The following is a 21,974-nucleotide window of genomic DNA, read 5'->3' as shown; positions in this document are numbered from 1 at the left end:
AGGACAGCGTAGAGGAAGTAGTAACACGTGTTAAGTTTAACTTTCACTTTGCAAAGGGACGTACAGTCGTATGATCTGAGCGTACCCATTGTGAGGTACACGCTGAACGGACCGCACCCCCACGTAAGAACCCCCTGCAAAATAATCGTAGTAATCGTGAAACAGCGATTATTTCTTTGACGATAATTGTAGCACCTAAATCTCCAATCATTACATCCCTAGTTCAAGGTGAAATAAAATGCTTTACTGTGTTAAATTATTTGAGCCTTTGATACCTTTGTGCCTCTGTTGTACCACCACTGTACCTTTTTTTAATAGTGCTTAAGCTTAAAATCCTGTGGTGCTTCAATCTCTAACTTGAAATTTTTACAAGTTCTGCTTATTTATTAATCTATTGTTTTGCTTATTTATCTTTAGAACTATAGCTTTAGCCATCATTTTATGCACTGTTTGAAGTTTCACATTTGAAAATACTTAATGACATGACCGATCCTTAAAACGCTTCCTCATATTTAGTTGCTTGAGTTAATGTGGTTATTAGGATGCTGAAACACTTTTTTCTCATAAATGTCTCATGAACCAAACATCTGACTAATCCTTGGAGTATTAAACACTAGAACATGGCTGGTAGTCAGAGCATGTAGTGCAGACGAATGAGATTGAAGTTTTTCCCCTTTGTGTTCACCTAAAGTGTCACAGACATTTTATATAGTCTTGTACTTCTACTCTGTTTATTATGCATGTGTAAAATAGTTTACATTTCCACCATCTGGCAGTATTTACATTACACAGCCTACTTTTTTTGCTCCAAACCAGTTTATGGAAACGCATAATTTATTTACCTTTTATTCTTCAAATTCTTGACACTTTCTGCAAACACAGCTTGTATGACTTTGTTTATTCTCTGATTGGAATGCTTCCTTTTAATCACTTCTATTCTCTGCATCTCCATCTCGTTACATTTGTCCTCCACCTTTTGCTTGTCTCTAATAGAGTCTGTGGACACCAAGATGAACTTCAGCAACTTGTTAATGATGTACCAGGATGGAGCTAGCAGTCCAGACTCCAGTGAAGAGGACTCCAAGCTATCGATGCTGCCCCACTTGGCCGACCTGGTTTCCTACAGCATCCAGAAAGTCATCGGTTTTGCTAAGATGATCCCAGGTTTCAGGTACATATGTCTGATTTAGACAAATTGCTCCTGTTTCTGTGTTTGGCATTTAGGCATGCTATCACTAGGCACTGCCAACTTTTATAAAGCCTAGATTTTCCGGATTTGAGCAATATTTGATATCTCCTGTCTCACCTGTGTTGGTGGGCGTCACTTGCCCAAACACCCACTGATAAGAAATAATGTAAATACAGATATGCACACAGAGATAATGTAAAGCAAACAAACCTACACATAGTTACACACGGTTACAGCTAAGAGATGTAGTTGTACAGAGGTTGGCAGTGGCCTAAAGCTACAAAATCAGAAAAATAGAAAGATAAGATAAGAAAAACAAAACAAGTAATAACATTATATGGACGATGATTTTAAATTGATACTAGAATTGTAGAAGTAACATCTGCCCCCACATAAAGACTCTGTGTAATCTGGTTTGTTGTGTGCTGTTTCGAAGACAGTCCACAGCACAATCCATTAGCCTTTGTTATCTTGGCCTTTTGGAACCAGACATGACCATATTTAGTGAAGAAAGTAAAGCTGGAGGAGTATGAGAGGTGATGGATGGAACCTGCCAAGCTAAGGCTAATATAGGCACTAACTGAAAACACCACCCACACTGTTAACTAGGACATGACAAACTAAACACCACCAAATATTTTTTTTTTTACTTGGTTAGGATTATTTTTGTTGATAACTATAGCATATAATGCAATTCCGAAGTAAAGCAAACATCAGTCATTAGCTAAATTATGCTTACAGAAAAAAGTCAGTATAGTGTAAATAAGTAGCAATAAACTCCCTGTAATAGGTGCACAAAAACATCCTCTGATCTCCAAAATGCATTGGTACAGTCAGGAAAAAAAAAAGTTATTCATTAAACAAAGTCAGAGTCCAGCTCAGCAGGTGAGTGAGCTGTCAGAGAAATGCCACAGTCAGTGTCAGAATCTTCTATTTTCTAAAAGATAAATATGCTGATTTTAAAGGACCTGTTATGCATTTATTGGATTTATTATCTAAATCAATTTAATATTGTTTTCTACACGCTAATGTCTAGGTTGCTGTGGGAGATAATGAGTGTTCCCTTGGGAGAAAATTTGACCGAGAACTAGGGCAACCGGGTTACTGAAAGTAGGGTGCGAACTGTTTCGGTTCAGGGCTTTGAATACAGTATGGAGGTGTACCACACGAATAGATGCAGCCTATGTGAAGAACAAAAACACCTTTCTACATGAACCTTGTAGCAGAACACACATAATATGAGCAGGTTAAGTTTCAGTTTACGCCAGTTACAGTACTGGACTGTTTTGTGTTCTCTTTTAAAACTTGAAAGCTTTTGCCTGCTGGTCTGACTGTTAGTTCGGTTTTAAATATATGTACCTGTTTTATTTATCTGAAACAGCTGTATAATGTTCTTCAGCACATCTGTCATGTTCAACTTCTGACAGAAAATAAATCACCATTTAAATCAAAAATAACTTTCTGATGTCTTCACAACTAACTTATGAGTTACAGAAAATCTAACCTTGACAAAAATAGTGATTTGATTTATATCATGATACATATCAATATCGTCTGATATTAAAGAAATGATTGTGATATTATATGATTTCTTTCTATATCACCCAGCCCTGCTACAGATAGACTTTATCTCAAACATAAATAGGCAAATTCCAGATTAAAAAGGACACTCCAATATATAGAAATAAATCAGTCAAAAAAGAAAACAAATATCATACAAATATATAACTATTTCATTTTGGTCTTTAGCAATACTTTATATCTGAAAAGGAGTAGAAAGAAGCCATGTGTATATTGTCCTAACCCAAATATACATGACTTGGCTAATCAGCTAATGTATACAGTCCATATAAAGAATAGGTCAGTCATTAAACTGCAAAAAAAAAAAAAAAAAAAAAAAATAGAATAGATGATTACGTACTCTCAATTCTATTATTGTTGTACTCCTGTTTCTTGTTACTGTATCTCTGGAAAATAAGGTTTTTATACATCTTTTTAAATTTTGTCATGTTTTCACACTGTTTGATATTTCGATCCAATCAATTCCACAAAACCACTCCACAACATCTTTTTAAGATTTGTTCTAGTGAAATGTTTCATATTTAGTTTCTGTCTGTAGTCATAACCATCCTTTCTATCGGTGAATAATTTCTGTATGTTACTTGGAAGTAATTTATTTCTTACTTTGTATAGTATTTGTGCTGTTTTAATTTCCGGCAAATCCTGTAATTTGAGTGTATGTGAGAGGAACAGTAGTTTATTGGTATGTTTCAGATATCCTGTATTTTTTATCCATGTTGTTCTCTTTTGATGTGTACATAATGGTAGGTAGGTTGGTTTTGAAAGTGTTACCCCATTCTTCAATAGACACCGAGCGAAGACATAAGTTCATAAAATAAATGCATGTTGAAGTAAGTGCCACGTTTTAATATTATGTTGGCCATACTTCTTTATCCACATCCCTTACAACCACAGACTGTTAAGGCATGTGTGTCATCAGTCAGACCTGCCAAATAAACAATCCACTTTATGGATCTGGTTCCATTAATTACATTTTAATTGTGTTGCCGCTGCAGGGATGTGTTTATCTGGTAATGGTTTGTCAACTGGTAAAATCAAACCCAAACTACAGACAGACTCGTGGGCGAGCTGTCTGGACTTACTCATCACACACACCTACACATACATAAACACACAACAAACTGATGCAGGATATTATTGTGTAAGGCGAGATGCTGTTATTATTGCCCAAACAAACAGGCTTTTCCCAGGATGAGCTGGAACAGTGCGTGGAATCATAAATAGACAATGCGCTGAAACACAAGTTTATAAAATAGATGCACGCACATGTAGATGCCATGTAAGGAAAGAATCCCAGTGTCTCTAACCATTAAGTATGTTTATATTTATGCCGTCATACAGAGATGGATGCAGGTTAATGGTTGATGTGCAGACTGTTTTACATGTATGTGCATTCATTTTCTCTGCTGGCCTTCATGCCAGTGTCAGTGGTATAATATGCAGAACTGAAGCTTGACTCACAAATGTATATCAGGATTCAACAATAAGGCCTGTCTGCATATCCAGGCATGTAAAATCTGATGTTGGGCAACTGAATCTCAAAACCAGTTTAACAGACTAATTTCTTTGGAGCTGATGATGGAAATAGCTGAGCAGTGAGCGATGTTCCTACCTTTTCTTCTCTGTTAACAGTCGTCCAGTGCTAATTGAATCCTTGTAGGAAAAGGACAGTGAATAAAGATGCCTACAAGCTGAAGCAAATTTGGCCCATTTCAGTTATTCTGGAAAAAGAGGGTTTATTTGAGTGGCGTTAGAGCAGGGGTCACCAACACGGTGCCCGCGGGCACCAGGTCGCCCGCAGGGACCACGCGAGTCGCCCGCAGGTCTGTTCTAAAAATAGAACTAGTTCAGGGTTCTCCAACACGTTGCTCGCGGTCTACCGGTGGTTCGCCAAGGGTCACTAATATGAGAACACAAAGCTGATTCGTCATTTGGTAGAACAGGTCTAAATTTCCACCCAATCAAAATTACAAGTGTCCCCCTCCCGAGATGACACAGTCAACTAGCTGTCAATCAAACTTTAGCGCTGGTTTGCTGTCTGTCATTGGAGAGGGGCGGGGCCCAGGATGAGCCAGATGCCAGGCAGGTAGTGGGTTTAGCCCCACAATGATGTGGGCTGAATATAGTCAGGGAGTTATTTTCACCAACGATGAGGCACGGACTTCTGTTTGACAAATGTGAAAGACGAGTGTGTGTGTGTGTGTGTGTGATCTGTGGCGCGTTCTGGAAGTCAGTAAAAGATGCAACGTGGAGCGGAATTTCACCAAAGTTCACAGCAACTTTTCTGGAGATTCTCCAGTGGGAATCAGCCTCCGTAAAGAGAAGGTAAAAGAGCTGAAAACTAAAGTCCAAAAACAACAGTCCATGTTCACTAAACTGACCAAGGCCAGCTTCAGCAGAGGCATCAGTAAAGTGGGTCACATCCTGGACCAGCGCAAACATATGTACACTATCTGCGCATGCGCTCAGACAGCTGGAGTCGGACCTGAACAGGTGCCTCTGCGTTTGACTCCAGTGTGATGACTGTAGAAGTGACGGGGATGGTGGATTTATGTGCACAAAGTTCTGGTTTTAATTAATATGTTTTGACAGCATACGTGAATTTAGAAAAGGTCAAATCCTTCAGAAATACAGCAGCACATGCTGGTGAAGTTTTATTGTGTGAGTGACAGCGTTCCTTTTCACAGTTTCAAAGTATTAAAAATGCACATACAGGTGTGTATTATTTATTTTTAGTAATTCTATAAAAATATGCAGGATTGTTCCGTTTCATAATTTTTGACATAGTATTAAAATATTTAGGAATACAGCATGCAAATGCTTGTATTTGCTTTTTTCTACGTTTGATTTTCTTAAAGTAAAATAATAGTTTCATATTAACACTTTTTATGTATTGTAAATGTTAAAACAAAGATATATAAATAAATAAAATAAATGAAGAGCACAATGTTACAAACGTATGATACAAAATATGTATATGTATGAAAAATAGCTATATAAATAAATGTTGCTAAATTAGAGTAGCCCTCCGGCAACTTCATTAGGTAAAAGTAGCCCACAGAAGAGAAAAGGTTGGTGACCCCTGCGTTAGAGGATAGGGGGAAAACTCCAACTATGTATTGTACATTTTGTCGCAGGTCTGAAAGCAGGAGGAAAAGGTGATGTAATTTTTCAAAGGCATGTTAAGGCTACAGAAAGTGTAGCTTGAGGGTCAACATCTCAGTTGTATGAGGGCTGTGGATAACTGCAGCATGTTTTTACTTGATTAGCCCTTATAAATAAAAGTACTTATATTAGGGATGTCCCAATCTGATCTAAGCTGTCAAGCTGGCATTTTTTAGAAGATTGGATTGGATCGGATTTAGTCATGAGATCGGGCTGATCCGCAAATAAACTGACATTCTTTTGACCCTCGCTGCCCCGCGAGTAACCCGCTGATCCATGGACCACTAACGTACCAAAATTGGCCAGAATCGGGTTGCAGAAGATTCTAATTTGGCCCACAGTATGAATTTGGAATGTGCAAAAATTCTGCTAAAGTTGTTAAGAGTCAAAGGTGTCATACTTGTTTTAGTTCAGGTTCCACATTCAGCCCAATTGTGATCTCAAGTAAAATAATAACATAATAACCTATAAATAATGACTTCAAATTTAATCAAAATTTCATTGTAAAAAGTCAGTGTCGGATCATTATCAGATCGGTATAGGCAAAACTAATCCTAAAAAAAATTGGATTGGATTAGAAGCAAAAAAAATCCAGATCGGGACATCACTAATTTATATCCCTGAAATCGAGTTTCGAGGATATAATGGTTTTACCCCGACCGCTGCCAGATATCCTTCGTGTGAACATGATAACTAGGACAGATTTGGTTGGATTTCTTCTCCCTTGATAACCAACATAGGGGACCCCTAGTGGAAGAACCCTATTGATTTCAGCTTCTGTATGACTATTAAGTCATCCGAATGGAGTGCTTTAGTTGAAAATCTGTTTTGTTTTTTTACATAAATCAAGCAATAATAGGCCGATTGAGATAAACTTTGGTTCATATTACATCTTACAGATGTCCATTTTCTAGCTACCATCCAGAGTTCATATGGGGTCATTTTCATTCACTAGGTGGAGCTTTGTGTGGACAAATTAGTTCTCTGGCCATTATTCTGCCACTATCAGGTCGATGTTGCTCAAATTGAGTTTGTATCAATTGTCTAACAATTATCATGGATAGATTTATATATAGCAGAGAATTGGGGGGATTTCGGCCCCCAACAGCGTAAGCCTCGTTTTATAATGGAATATGGAAAATGACTCTTAAGCACTGTTGAGTATCTGAGCTCCTCTGTTCTCTTACTGATTTGTCCTTTTACTTACTAAAACAAGCAAACAAATAATGACGTTTTACAGTCATGTAATCGCACAGGGCAGCATTGCATTTGTGGCTTTGTTTCTCAGCGTCTTATATGAAAACATCAAACATTGTATGGACAATAAAGAGGCCTTTGAATTGTGATATGAGTTTCAATTTCATTGTGACTCTTTAACTCATTAGCGTGTATCAGTACATGCACTGCAGTGCTGTTGTGTATTGAATTTACAAGAAATGCTTGAAATAACAGACAGATGCAGACTTCGGTGTACTGTAGGGGATTTTCTGAATGTGCTCTGGACTATGTAAAACCTTGAGATGGAACACAGTTGCTACAGTAACCGCACAATACATCCACTGTGTTTTTGTGTGCTTATTGTGGCTCACACACACATACACTGAGACACACACACAGCGTAGGTGGAAAAGCAGAATTTAGTGACAGCTGAACACCTGTTATCTGCTCCTCATGGTGGTAGGAAGCATTGTGTGAGGAGAATGAAATCTTTTTATTGTTGTTTTCCTTTATTTTTCTATTATCTTGTTGGCAGATGAACAGAGAAGAGTCTTAAGAAATGAATTCAATTTTGAATCTATGATCATCTATCATCTATGAATGATGCAAATGTGTAATCAGTTGCATTTTTATCATTGTGGGATTTATTTTTGAGTTCATTCAGGAGTTAAAATAGAGTAAAATAATAATAATCTGAACTAATTAGAAAATGGAAAAAATGGAGGAACTATTAAAACACACCCAAGATGTAGGTCACTGTAGCTGAAGTTAAGTGGTATGCCGGTCATACATTCCCATGATGACTCTTTATAATACAATGTTAATTTAGGAAACTGTGTGAATAAATGATTGTGAGTAGATTGTGATGTGCAGTTGGTGTGAACATGCTGACTGTTGGCAGTAACACATGCTGTGTGTGTGTGACTGTGTTGCAGAGAGCTGACGGCGGAGGACCAGATCGCATTGTTGAAGTCGAGTGCCATCGAGATAATCATGCTGCGCTCAAACCAGTCATTTAGTCTGGAGGACATGTCCTGGAGCTGCGGAGGACCAGACTTCAAATACTGCATCAATGACGTCACCAAAGGTTGGTTTCACTTCACTGGCATTTAAACCAAGAGTACACACAAAGATAGGATGGTACTGGGAGGTACACCAGAACAACAGCTGTAACGCCTCAACAAGCCACACTTTATATACTGTTGCTAACATTCAGCAGACATTTCATACATACTATTAGTTATTTATTCATATACTCAAACTTTGTGTTGCCAAGCAACTTACAGGGGGGTTGAACTCATTTTAGTTCGGGGCCACATTCAGCCCAATATGATCTCATGGGGATCAGACCAGAAAAATAATAACATAACAAGTGGTGACAGGCACAACAAACCCCGCCCCTTGCATGTATTGTAGCTTGTTTTGGCATCGATCCAGCTGATATCATCATGTCTATGCACGTGCTGATGTCAGTATAGACAGAAAGCATTGACAAATTTTGGGAATTATAAGTAAATGGGGAGAAAAAATATATATAATTCATTAAAAATTTTAACTCCTACCTACTTTTCCCAAAATGTAATCACATCTATTCTGAGTCACTGGCAATCTATAAACCCAATTTGGTATGAATTCAACCAATAGTTTTGCTGCTAAAGCGTTAACAAAGAAACAAACTGAACCAAAACCAATACTCCTTGCCTACCCTTCGGGGGACAGGGTAATAACTAGTGATGTGATTTTATAACAAACATCAGTTTTCCTGTGTATGGTTAACATCAAAATAGCTCTTCCCAGCATTAAAATTAAATGCAACCAAAGTATTACCCAAAGGTTTTTATTATGTTTCATAACATAACTGACAATTTTTTAAAAATTTATTTATTTATTTATTTTCAATAAACCTACACTAAGTCCAGACATATAAAGAACCAAGTCCAATCCAATCCAGTATTTGTGGTATATTATAGCTCTTACAAAAAACAAAAAAAAGACTTTTAAAATAAGATTTTAAATATAAAAACAGTAAATAATCAAGCAATTGGGTAACCTAGATTTTACATGGAAAAAAGTAGGTAAGAACTAAAACTTTTATTTCAGCTTTCATTCAACATTCACTCTACATTCAGCTTCACTGCAGCCTTGTAGTTTCAACATGATATCATGACTCGCGTAAATATACACGCCACTAATCGATGCGTCAAATACCACGCAGTGAGGGTTAGGGTTATGTGAACTGGAGATCTTGGCATAAATTGACACGCGATCAAATGGCGTTGAATAACACACAAAAGGTCGACAATATATACGTATAACACGCCAAATGCCATAAGAACTGGTGTGACATACAACGCGATTTCATGAGATCAGTCTCGTAGTTCTCATACTTGGTCGTGTGATACTTTTCTAAGTGACAAATCAAATTTTTTGTATTAACGCGAGCTCTGATGCTCCCTCCTCATGCAACTGTCAGTTAACACATCTTTCAAGTTCCTGCTTGACTTTCGTTGCTTTCCAGAAGAAAGTATTCCCACACAGCGGACATGTTGCATGATGTTTCATTTTTGTTTACGGCAGCCGTTAAGTGGAACGACACTGATAACTCGTGTGAAAACTGGATCGGCACGATCATGTGACTAAATCCAATCTGATCTTCTTAAAATTGCCAGATCAGCAGCTGATACCGATCTATGTCAACTCCAAACTTTTCTCTCTGTTTTAGAGTGAAAAAAATAAAATTAGATTATGAAAATGTTTACATTTGCAAACTGTTCTTTAAAAATATGAATAATATGAACCTGAAATTTCTTATGAAAAATAGGATAACTGCAGTTTTAATAATATTATGCCTCATCTTCTCATTTACTCAAGTGCATTACAACACACAAGTCACAGTGGGTCTACAAATACACAAAACGTTTAGTAACAAACAGACTGTTAACAGACTCCTCTTAAGACGTTTCATGTTGTTCATAATTGTTCAAATTATTTGCATTTTTTGTGAAAGGATCATTTGTAAATCTAAATATTTTAATGTGATTTTACTTTTTTACACTAAAGCAAAGAGAAAAAAATTGGAGTTGTCATTATTTATAGTTCATTTTGTTATTATTGTACTGGTTTGATCCACTTGGGATCCTATTGGGCTGAATGTGGAACCTGAATTCATCCCATGGGCTGGATTGGACCCACTGGAGAGCCGGTTTTGGCCCCAAGGTCATACTGTATGTTTGACACCCCTGCCTTACAGTAATCAAAGCAATCATTATATATATGATAAAATGTTATACTTGTTTACTCCTCAAAGTCACATAAGCCACAAATCTATAGAAAGGCCCATTCCTGAAAAAAAAAAAAAAATGCTGTGATATAAATCTGTGTTCGTATCACAAAACACTGTTTGGTATTTGTGCAGGAGAAAGCTAATAAATCAGATGATTTAACCCTTGGAAAAAAAAACTGTGTCTGAAATAACCCTCAAAATTCTAGAAGAGTTTTTTTTTTTTTTTTTCAAAGAAGAGTTTTGAAGCACCTGATTCTCCAGTATTTAATTTGTTTTTCAAACATATTCCAGCAGTATCGTAAAGACAAGGTAAAGTAGCTAAGGTAGAAGTGTTTCATGCGTTTTGTCATACTTTGTGCATTTAACCCACACAAAACCTTTTCAAAGTTTTTTTTTTTTTTTTTAGAGGTGTACTCAAGTTTTAGAGATCCATTATTTAGTCTATATTCAACCTTTCCTGAGCGAATTATAGGCACTTATTTTGGCCAACGAAAGAAATTACATTTGATGAATCACTGCTGCCACATTAAGTCTGAGTCTCTAAATATTCAAATGAGGCATTTAAGGCACCGCAAACTCAGAAAAGCTCAGCATGTCCACTTTACCTGACTGACGTGGTTCAAGAGTTATTACACATTTTAGAACAACATGGTTAATGGTAGGGGTCTTTGAAGGTGATCCAGCTTTCATTTTATTAGGAATTGGGTAATTGTACCTTAGAATAATTAATCGGTACACCAGGAAGTGAATGATTGGATGTTTTGACCTTTATTCCTCACTCACTGTGAGGAATGTCAGTTGCTATTGGAGCCAAGTTCTGCAGATACTGATAGTGTGTAAAATCTCCCATCAAGGCCTAATCCAATGAACCGGTCTATCTCTCAAGCCTGATTTCATTTGTGTCTAGTCACACTTGTTTGTTTCTACACAAACCCCCATACCACATCAATATCAACATCATTTGCAACTACATTGCAAATATATAAATAATACTACAGTACATAATAATACAGAACAAGTAATATAAATAGAACATTCTCTTTTATACTTCACATTTCACTCTTGAATGTTTCAGTCTGTGTTTCTGCACTTTGTTTTTTGTGTTTTGCTGCTGTGAACACTGCAGTTTCCCTACAGTACATCAATAAAGTCCCATTTTCTTTCGATCCTTAAAGGATGCTCATGAACTCCCTCATCCGTTGTGCGCATCCTCAAGGACAGAAAAGCAGTCATTGTTGCTGCTGATGTCACAGCTGGGATTTTTTCCCCTTTACTTTATATGAGAGTCTTATAAGGATCACGACACTTTGCTTTTCTATGCACACTTGCACATTAGTGTGAGGTTTCGACTTCAGGTATTTTCATAGAAGCAATAAAGCAGCCACAAATGCACACTGAGTGTTTATTCACTCACACATACAGGGCAGGGCTGTGTTTGAAGCACATTACGGTATGAAGTGTTTCCTTTGCAAGTGAATCTACACACACACACACACACACACACACTATACAGTATGTTCCCCTGCCCTACTGGAAGAAAATAATGTTTCAGTATTAATGGTAAATGTTGGTGTGTCCCTGTGCAGCGGGTCACACTCTGGAGCTGCTGGAGCCGCTGGTCAAGTTCCAGGTTGGACTAAAGAAGCTCAACCTGCATGAGGAGGAGCATGTGCTGCTCATGGCCATCTGCCTGCTCTCCCCAGGTACTGCCTCTGCTTGTCTGCTTTTATAAGTGTATTTCCAGTACAGGCTTTTTTTAAAAGACAGATGTACTCTAGTTTGGTTTCGTACAACCTAATGGCCTAGTTTCACTCAACGTAAGCATGTGCTTGATGCTGCCAGTGAAACTGAAAACTGCCCAGTGGAATAATCTGTTTGAAGCATAAAGTTACAGCCGCGTATTGGAAGAGTGTGTTTGTGAGTGTCAGAGTTAAAAAACAGTGGTGTATGTGTTCTTTTACTGTCAGACATTTTAGCACATGGTTACTGTAAACCCATGAGCCTCAGCGCTTCACTAAATGTCACATGTATATATAGAGTATAGCCCTCTACCTGAATATTAGTCTGATTTTTAACAGTAGAGTGTAACGTCTGGACCCTGTGTTTTGCCATTTACAGTCAAACTGTCACGATCCAGTGACAGCAGGATCTCTGTTATCCATGAAGTCCTGTAAATCTAAGACATGTAGACATAGACAGGTTTTATTTGTTACTCAGATTTACATTAAAAGAATATTTTGATGTAATGGCTCAGAGGGCAGCAGGAATAAATTACATAAACAAGTATATATGAAAATAAACTAAATATGCATATTAAAGCTAAGTGACACTGAAGAAAAACAAGCATTTCTAAAGGCGTCTCTAGTTTTATGATCTTGTGCTTTGAGTAAACAACTAATTACTGATGACTGATTACTGACTGATTTTTGTAAAGCTTTTAATAACAGAAAATGATGTGACAGAATTAAAATAGAATTATATTTGAAGTATATTTACTGTGAACAACAGATCTACTAAAACCATCACAACTCGGTTTGAAAGACTCATTTCTGAGAACAGACAGTTGAACAGTGTTGCCTGTGCCTGATCGTTTTCAAGTGGCTCCACTTTAGTCTGAAAAATATGAAAAAAAAAGAAAAAAAATCCTGCGAGTATTGTGCTTTTTAAAAATGAGCCTTTTTTACCCCATAGATTAAATTCAGCTTTGTCATCCTTTCCATTTAGTCTTAGGCTTATCTAGTAATCTATGGATGTAAACGTCATGACAGTAGCATCCAACAACATGGAATTAAATGTTTTTACACATTAAATATCTCAAATAGGGCTGGATACTGAACTGACTTTTATATCACTGATTGATTAGTGTGGATATTATTGAGGATCAAGAGAAACCTGGTAAAATTGAATACCAAATTTCATTAAGGAACAAATCTCATTGGTATCAAATGACTTTTATCACAAAACCTCACATTGGTTTCTTTTTATCTTCTAAGTGTACACAAAGTTAAATGAGCGAACAAATTTAAAGGGGTCATATTTTGTTAAACCCACTTTTATTAGTCTTTGGTACATTTATTTGTGTTAATAATTCCTTGTGTTTCTGTCCCTCCCCATCCTACGCTGACCCTGTATCATCCATCATCTCATGGCAGATCGTCCCGGCGTCCAGGACCACGCCCGCGTTGAGCAGCTCCAGGACCGCCTATCGGAGGCACTGCAGGCCTACATCCGGGTCAACCACCCCGGCGGGCGCCTCCTTTATGCCAAGATGATCCAGAAACTGGCAGACCTGCGCAGCCTGAATGAGGAGCACTCCAAGCAGTACCGCTCGCTGTCCTTCCAGCCCGAACACAGCATGCAGCTCACCCCACTGGTGCTGGAAGTGTTCGGCAGCGAGGTGTCGTAGCCGAGGGCAGATATGACCAACATACAGAAACAGGATGATTTTAATCGACACCCACAGCCTTTTCCCTCAGAAAACCCTGGACATGAAGGAGAACGATGGATAAATTAATAGGCAGACATCACCTCTTCATCCTCCTCCGATCTCATCTCTGGATTTAGGAATGATACACCTTGCTGTGGATTTCCGCAGCATTCAAATTCTCCTCTGACCTCTGCATTTACAAACAGACCCAAACCCAAATCCGTTATCCACCTGATATCCTGCCACTCGTCTGGATCTTCAGATTTTCTCGTCACCTTTCTTTGGGTGATCACTGGTACAGTCCTTCTACTTATTTTTTCCTCTGTTGGAGATGACCTAATGGATGGACAGATCCCGTCGTCTCCATCCTCATTGCATCGCTCCATGGTCACATAAGCCCCACATCAGACAGGATCAGGTTCACAGAGATCATCTTTAGTTGCGCTGGCTCTAGTGATGCAGCGTTACCACACTAGGGTCAGACAGTTGACATTCTGTTTTATGGAAGAGAATCACGTTAACAAGATGGGAATCCAGCAGATATTCTCTGTTTTCCTGCGCATCTGAGTGTGTCTATGATGTTCAACAGCCATCTGAAGTGATGAAAGGAAGTCGAAGGAGGAACGAGTTATGGAGATGATGGAAAGGAAAGCGAGGAAATGAGTAGAGGATGGATGGTGGGAGTTGCTACAGTTGGAGTTCCCTGTTCACAAGACAAAAGGGAATTTCACAAAACAAGAATGTATGTATAATGCTATATAAATAGAAATAATAAGCTGATATATGAATATATATAAATATATTTAAGAGAATTAAACATGTTTGCTTCCATTGAAGCAAATAGTTCTGAGTGTTGTAGAGGATTTGAAGGCCCCTCCTCAATTGCGCATCTTTTTTTTTTTTTTTTTTTTGATCAAAAAAAAAAAAAAAAAAAAAGACAAGTGCACACACAGAGGAAAGTGCTAAGGAGTGTGCAAGGAGTCCTTCTATTTTTGTGATGTGTGTACAGTATATGAGAATATTGGAATATTGATGGACCACAAGGGGGTGTACGCGGACCGGCTCTGGCATGGGGGGGCTCAGTGCAGGGAAGCGCTCATATGTTTCTCCTCTTTGGACCTGTGAAGTTTGTAAACATATACGCAAAAACACCCATTTCTGGGATAGCGAGTATCCAAAATATATCTGTTTGGGCTGGTTTAGATTGCTGCTACGACAGTTAGAGCTTGGTAGTTGGATGGAAACCAACTACCTGCTGTTGCCTCAGGGAAAAGTTTGTCTGATGATAATGTGTACTTGGTGTTTATGGTGTGCGTGGCGTAAGCTTACAATCATAAGACAGAGATTGTTTTTTGAAGCTCTAGGCATCACTGTGATTTTAATCATACTAAATAACAGCGCAAGTAAGCTAAAAGGGACTTTTTAAAATGAGAACTACAAATTTTCATTCCTTAGCTTATCTCTTTAAGTCCCTCTATGGAATAAATTGCATGATCATAAGTTATTTTTAAGTTTAAATACCCATTATTTACTTCATTAAAAAAAGAAAAAAACAGGTCGCTTCTTTGTTAAAATATTGATTGACTGATATCAGCCTTAAGGTTTTTTTCAGGGCAAAGAGAATATTAGAAAGATGGTAGCAATATAGATGAGCAATGTATAGCCTGTAGTATTTTGTGAATTAAATCTTTTAGATTCTCTAAGCAGGATTAAGCATAAGACAAAATGTTTTTATATTACATGTTAAACTCAAGCCTCATACCTTTTGTCACATTTCTATCATTTTTACACCAGCCACATAAGCGAGGTTTAGGATGTTACTCGGACAACATCACTACATATCATATCACTCTGTCGACACAGTGCATGCTCACCCCTCATGCAGGCCTGGAGCACCCCCTTGTGGACAAACTTTGTAAATACCACTTGCTAGATCTGTACATAGTTAGAGATTAATGTAGGCATAATACTAAGAGAATTCAGTTGTTGATGGCAAGATGCTCTGGAGATACAGCACTATATGCAATTAGGAGATGACTCTTCTGTTGTACTCGACTAGAATGGACAGAAATGGTGGTCCTGGTCATGTGACACTGCTGGGAGGAGCTCTGAAGAAGTCTGCCACAGCTGCGATTCAGCTTTGTGAAATTGGATATTAACAAAATTGTCCTCAAGAAAACGCATAACACTTAATTATTCTTGAGCTTAGAAGCAAGAAATGAAAGGAAAAGGACGTCACAAAAAACAGGCATTTAATGTCTGTTTCTGTGCACTTTCTTAAATGATTTAATCTTTAACAGATTAGTTTACAAAGTTGTCATAGAAATGGTTGAGTTGAATTTTTCCCTGAGACTTTGGATGTCCATTCTGACCTAAAAACAGTGTAGAAACAACATTTGTGTAGAGCTTCAACAATAAATCAATTAGCTACCAGCAACTGAATGAATAAACCATTATTCTGTTTTGAATAAGATTCCTTACACCACTGTAGCAGTAAATTTACTATGAAAACAACATTTGAGGATGTCATTGGACTTTTGAAATGGGCTGATCAAACTTTTTCATTACTTTGTAGATTAAGTAATAGTTGATTAATAGATAAAGTAATAATATTACAACAATTACAATCTGCTCTCATCAGCATATTTCTACCAAGGTCCACTCATGTTTTACATGTGCACCAAACATCTAGAAGATAAAATCACAGCAGTAGTGTTTTTTTAAGTCAATAAGAGAATCAATTTTCAACAATGTGAATATGACATCCTTAAAGTACTTTTAAAAGATTGTAAATTTCAGTATCAATTCCATGACATCTGGACTTCTGGGTATTTTCTTTGCTGATGGAAATCCAAAGATGGAACCAGAAGCTCCTGGACTTTTAGCACTGACATAAGTTTGAAGGCGACTGAAATGAGCATTAGTGCAATGATGAGATTCAGTAATCTGGCTTCTTAGTCACTGAACATTCCCAGTGTTGAGCATTCCGACTGTCTGAGTCTCAGCACCTGAAACATCGACAACCTGTTGGAGATTCCCAGACACAGTGTGTTTTCACCAGGATGTGTCCTCTCTGTCCATTCTACGCTTATGGATGTATGGCTTTCCTCTTTCACTCTTTCTATGTCAATCGAGAAGCTTTGACAATTATATAGTAGATCCATATTTTCATTTGTTTTTGTTTTTTTTCCAAGATTGTTCAATTTTAATAAGTGTTAGAGTTTGCTGTCTTGCTAGCGCTTGGCTTGCTGCGCCGGGACATCGTTTTAATGAAGCAGAGATGAGTAAAGTGGACTCCTAGAGCTTTTTCCAAGCTCCCCTTCCTTTGATTTCAGCATTGATTGAACATGGAATATCTCTTTTATCCGGTGACTTGGCTTCACTTTCATGTTTGGACTGGGGGGGGACGCTGGCTCTCATTGTCTTCGCCCCCTTTTTTTTTTTTTTTTTAAGTTTTAAGAAAGACTTGTGAGTGCAGCCATGTTACAGTTGGACCTACAACCTGAAGGGGAAGGAAGGGACACAGTGGAACAGATCCCAAGCTCAGTATATAAAAAAATAACCAAGCTCCATCTGCTTTGCCAGAAGCAGGTTGTCAAACACAATCACGTGATCATGAACTAACACTGCCTAAACTGACTGACACAGGAATTAGCCAATGGCAAACTGTCGCAGCAGCAGCATGCGCGTGCCTCTTCATTCATCAACCAACCATCTAACCACCTCTTTTTCTGCAATAGCAAATGACAGCAGGATTACTTTTCATAGCTTTAACTTGGCAGCCAATCAGGCTCTGCTTTTGAAACTACTGTGGCACACCAAGGGCTGATGGGATTGGAAAGTGTAGTGGAACCGCTGCTGATGAAATGGACATGTCACTTTACTGTGAAATAGACAATGCAGGAATGGCTCTTTTTGTCCGTGTAAACCTTTGGATCGAACCTCCAGAAGGCTGTGTAAAGTCTGTATAGAACTGTAGAAGATAAAGTATTTTTCAATGACTTTTGCCACAGGCGGATGTAGATGCAGTGACTGACAGGATGTCGCCTCCAAAACCCAAAGTGTGACATTACCTTTCTCACTATTCTGTCTCGCATCGCAGTTCTTAAAATTCAGACTTTTAAAGGATCATTGTTTGTTGAAAAGTTGTTGTGGTAAGACTTAAAGTCTTACAAAGTCTCTGATTTTATAACATCAGCATCTACATTATCTGTTTTAAAAGTAATGCAGGACAGGGTGATGGGGCGGGGGGGCATCTACTTTGCTTTGAAGGTTCTATGTTGGTCAGGTTCATATTTTTTCAACAGTCTATTCATGATCCCAGAGGTGGTGAAACTTTGGGTTCTAGCTGGAAAACTCAACCCCTGGAAGACAGACGTGGCTTCAACTCTCACGCTCATGGTCGACATGAGGGTTGGAGGTGATTTCTTCTGTTCTTCAACGAACCTAAGCAAGACGCCCCCTCCCCCGTCCTTCAACCCTCCTCCCTTCAACCCAGGTCAGCAGCTCCACCTCAGTAGCCTTACTTACAGAAACCTCACTCAGCTGGAAAACACCTGACAGATACCTCAGTCATTTACACAATGACTCTACAATAGCCTTTAAGGGAACCAAACATAAACTTATACCACAAACACATGCTCACACAGACACACTACAGCTCTCCTCAACAACCTCTGCAGTGTTTTAATGTCTTTTTACTGTAAACTAGCTGCCAGTTGTACAAAACAAAAGGTTGTCCATTAGAGACCTGTTGCCATTAGACCAGTCAGTGTATGAGTGGATCCCAATGTTTGTAAGTGTTAACTTTCACTCTGTTTTTTTGCTTTACTCACTTTATCCTCATCTCTGCCTCATTCTGTGTTTTCTGTCATCTCTGACTGAATTTTTTCTCTTTTACAAACTGTCGACGTGCCGCTCAGCTTTGGCGCTGCGTTTAACCAAACATACTACCTCTCCCTTCCGCACATATTCATATAATTTTTTTTTTGTTTGTTTTGTTTTTTTTTGTTTTGTTTTTTTTTTTTTTTGGTCGCAGCATGATTGTGTTTATTAGAAAGCATCGGTTTATATATTTCAACACTAATTTAGACCTTTGTTGTGTATATGTACAGTATATTCCTTTTTAACTCTTCGCTTTTCAAATGCTGGATGATTTTTACCTCAAGAAATGTCAAGATAAGCCTACAACTCATAAATCAGTCAGTCAGAGCCTTCTCTAACGTTGTTTTACCACTGAAGTGTGCACGTGTATAGGCAGACCTCTGTAAGGAAGTAATGCTATTATACATTTATACAGTAGAGCCACAGTCAGTTTTATTCTGCAACACAGTTCAGGTTAACAACAAGGAAAACCTGCTCTTTTAAAAATAACCCCATCGTATAACCATGTAACAGTTTACAGGGCTGATTAGCTTAGCCGTGTTACCAAGCAAGCTAGAGAGAATGTTTTGGATTGTTGAATGACTCAGTCAAAACTGGAATATGTATCTTGTAACAGAATAATGTCAGGTTGGTTTAGTAGCTGTTTTTAATAGTGGAATCCAAGCTAATGAAGAGATACTGATGATGATAGCTAAAGAAGCAGAGGGACAATGAGGTTAGCTGAAGCTACATAAGCTACAGGGTCCTTTAAATGAAGTTTTTAGCACAACTTCAAGCCAAATCAAAAAAAAAAAGAAAGAATGAAAAAGTCTTTCAATTTAACAGTTCCTTTTAACAACAACCAAAACATATTTGTTTCTTTCAAAATTAACACAAATGTAACACATTTGTGTTGACAAATGTAACACATTTGTGTTGCATCATTGCTGTAAAACATAGTTTGGCTTGTTAGCCTAGCTGTGATAACATTAACAGGAAAGGTGGGTAATGGATGAAAATATTTAGAGCAGTTATATGTTGTATCAAAACTGGAATAAGTATCTGAACAGAGTCTTGTGGATGTGTTGTTATCCTCTTTAAACGTAAGTGATAAAGCAGGTAGCTGATTTAAAAAAAAAAAAAAAAAAAAAGATGCAAGTAAAGCTTTTAAAGCATCAGAAAAATGTAAATGAAGCTTTTAGTACATTTTCAGGTAAAAAGACAATCTTTTGGGGGTAGTTGGTACGTCCTCCCTCATCTCATTCACTGATATTATCCAGTAGATTTATTTCTTCTTTTCGTCCAATGCAAGGTTATTATCATTAACGAAAACGAATGAAATGACGAAAACTAGAATTGAAAAATCATTTTCGTTTACTGAAATAAATAAAAACTGTAATTAAAAGAGAGAAACGATAACTAACTGAAAGTGTATTGTGTGTTTACAAAACTAACTAAAATGGAAAAAAATTATGGATAAAATTCCCTTTGTTTTTGTTTTTGTCAATGTCGGACTGATATGAAATTGTTTTATTTCGCTCGAGCAATTTTAGCTGCTGGCACCATATGATATTTAACGGTCTGTCACTTGTGGTTTCCAGTCGTCTTCTGGTCCCCACTCTACCTGGAAACATGGAGACTAAAGATGGGAGAAAGCAGCAGAGTCCTGTCTGGGATTTATTTGAATGTGATGTAGAAGAAGATAAAAGATAATCGAAAAACTAAAATTAAACTAAAACTAAGCATTTAGAAAATAACGAAAACTAATAAAAACTAGCAAACCTGCTCTAAAAACTAATTAAAACTAACTGAATTAGAGAAAAAAAAGTCAAAACTAAATAAAACTAAACTATATAATGAAAAATCCAAAACTATTAGAACCTTGTTTCAATGATCCTGGTGGTTAAAGCTAAAGGATAGTACATCCACCTTTCCTGTTTTCTCCCTGTTGGAATTGGAAGTGCTCTATTTTTTTTTTTTAAATTGGTCAAGTTCAGAATGGAAGCTTTTACAGAGTAAATATTTTGCGTAACTCTGTTCCTTCTAGAAGAACAGAGTTATAGTCAGACAACTGAGCCTTATGGAAACTTATGTAAATGATCTGTATGATCCGACAGCTTCACACATCTTCATCGGTCAGGAGTGAGCGTGAAGGAATGTGCTGTGAGCGTCGAGGCCACAAGGACACATGGCTGTTCACACTTCAGCGGAAAAACGAGGCACAAAGAGAATCTGGACTCGTAACGAGGCTCAGTGCGATGCCTTCAGAACACTTTAAAGCTACATAAGTGACAGATGTTGTCACAGATTATCAAACGTCTGATTTGGCCAAAAGACGCCATTTGTCATGTTTCGTCTGATGGGACTCCACAGAGGTGTTGAACACTTTCAGATGAGTAACCGCTAAAAAAAATAACAACTAGTCGTATTTATCACGATTTGGACTCGAGTTTCTAGACCGTGGCGTCCCTCAGCGTTGCTTCTCTTTCGTACTGCAGGTTTCCTGTGTGTTTTCGTCACCTTCCTTCAGTGTTTGGCAAAATGACAACGTTGGGATCCCAGTTTAGACTCTTTAGATACCTACAGTGTGTATGTCATCTCACACACCTGCTCCAGTTCAACCTCTGCACTCTGCCTTCTTTAAGCTCTGATTCTGGATCCTTCGTTTATTTGCTGCTCACACTCAGCTTTCAGAAAATGAAGCCTTCAAATAATATGCTGTGAAAGACACACCTAGCCTATAGCGATCACTCTTGTATTATACGGTTTCAAGAATCACATTTCAGCTCGCAGCATGTGGAAGGTATGCTTTTCTAGAGGTCATTTTGGCCAGAAGCAGTGTCTCAGACAGTGTGAGTCTATGGAAATTAGAAAAATAAATAGAACAGACAAAAGGATGATCAGCATTTAGTGACTGGTTGATAAAGACACTAGGAAGCTTTTATGAAATGTTTACTCTTAAATCAGCTGTATCCTGACAAATTCTATGAAAATCAATAGCCTGAATAATGAACTCTAGGTATTTTCTGTTGTGATATAGTCAGATGCTGGAGTCGATCTCTGTTTGCAGTGTTTTATCACCTGGGTTTGAATGCGAAGAGCAGGTACATGGATCAAAAGTCAGTTTTTCTACTGTCGTAACAGATGGTCGTCTGTCGCTCTGATTGCGTTTCTCTGCTACCTCTTTAAATATGCGCTTGCTCATACACTCCTGATCAAAATTTTAAGACCAGTTGAAATATTGCAAG

At 37.8% G+C, this 21,974-nt stretch overlaps 1 protein-coding gene across 2 annotated transcripts in view; it reads left to right on the top strand.

Moving 5' to 3' along the window:
- Positions 1-19,547, top strand: part of LOC115422630 (vitamin D3 receptor A) — a 108,036-nt gene extending 88,489 nt beyond the window's left edge. For both annotated transcript variants that reach the window (XM_030139056.1, XM_030139055.1), the window contains exons 7-10: positions 994-1,171; positions 8,089-8,240; positions 12,023-12,139; positions 13,589-19,547. In XM_030139056.1, the coding sequence (XP_029994916.1) occupies positions 994-1,171; positions 8,089-8,240; positions 12,023-12,139; positions 13,589-13,842 (701 nt within the window). In that variant the 3' untranslated portion in view covers positions 13,843-19,547. The remainder of the gene's footprint in view (positions 1-993; positions 1,172-8,088; positions 8,241-12,022; positions 12,140-13,588) is intronic.
- The last annotated feature ends 2,427 nt before the right edge of the window (positions 19,548-21,974 follow it).

Source organism: Sphaeramia orbicularis, chromosome 7 (genome assembly GCF_902148855.1).
Source record: "Sphaeramia orbicularis chromosome 7, fSphaOr1.1, whole genome shotgun sequence".
NCBI lineage: Eukaryota > Metazoa > Chordata > Actinopteri > Kurtiformes > Apogonidae > Sphaeramia > Sphaeramia orbicularis.
This window is presented reverse-complemented; position numbering and strand designations above follow the sequence as displayed.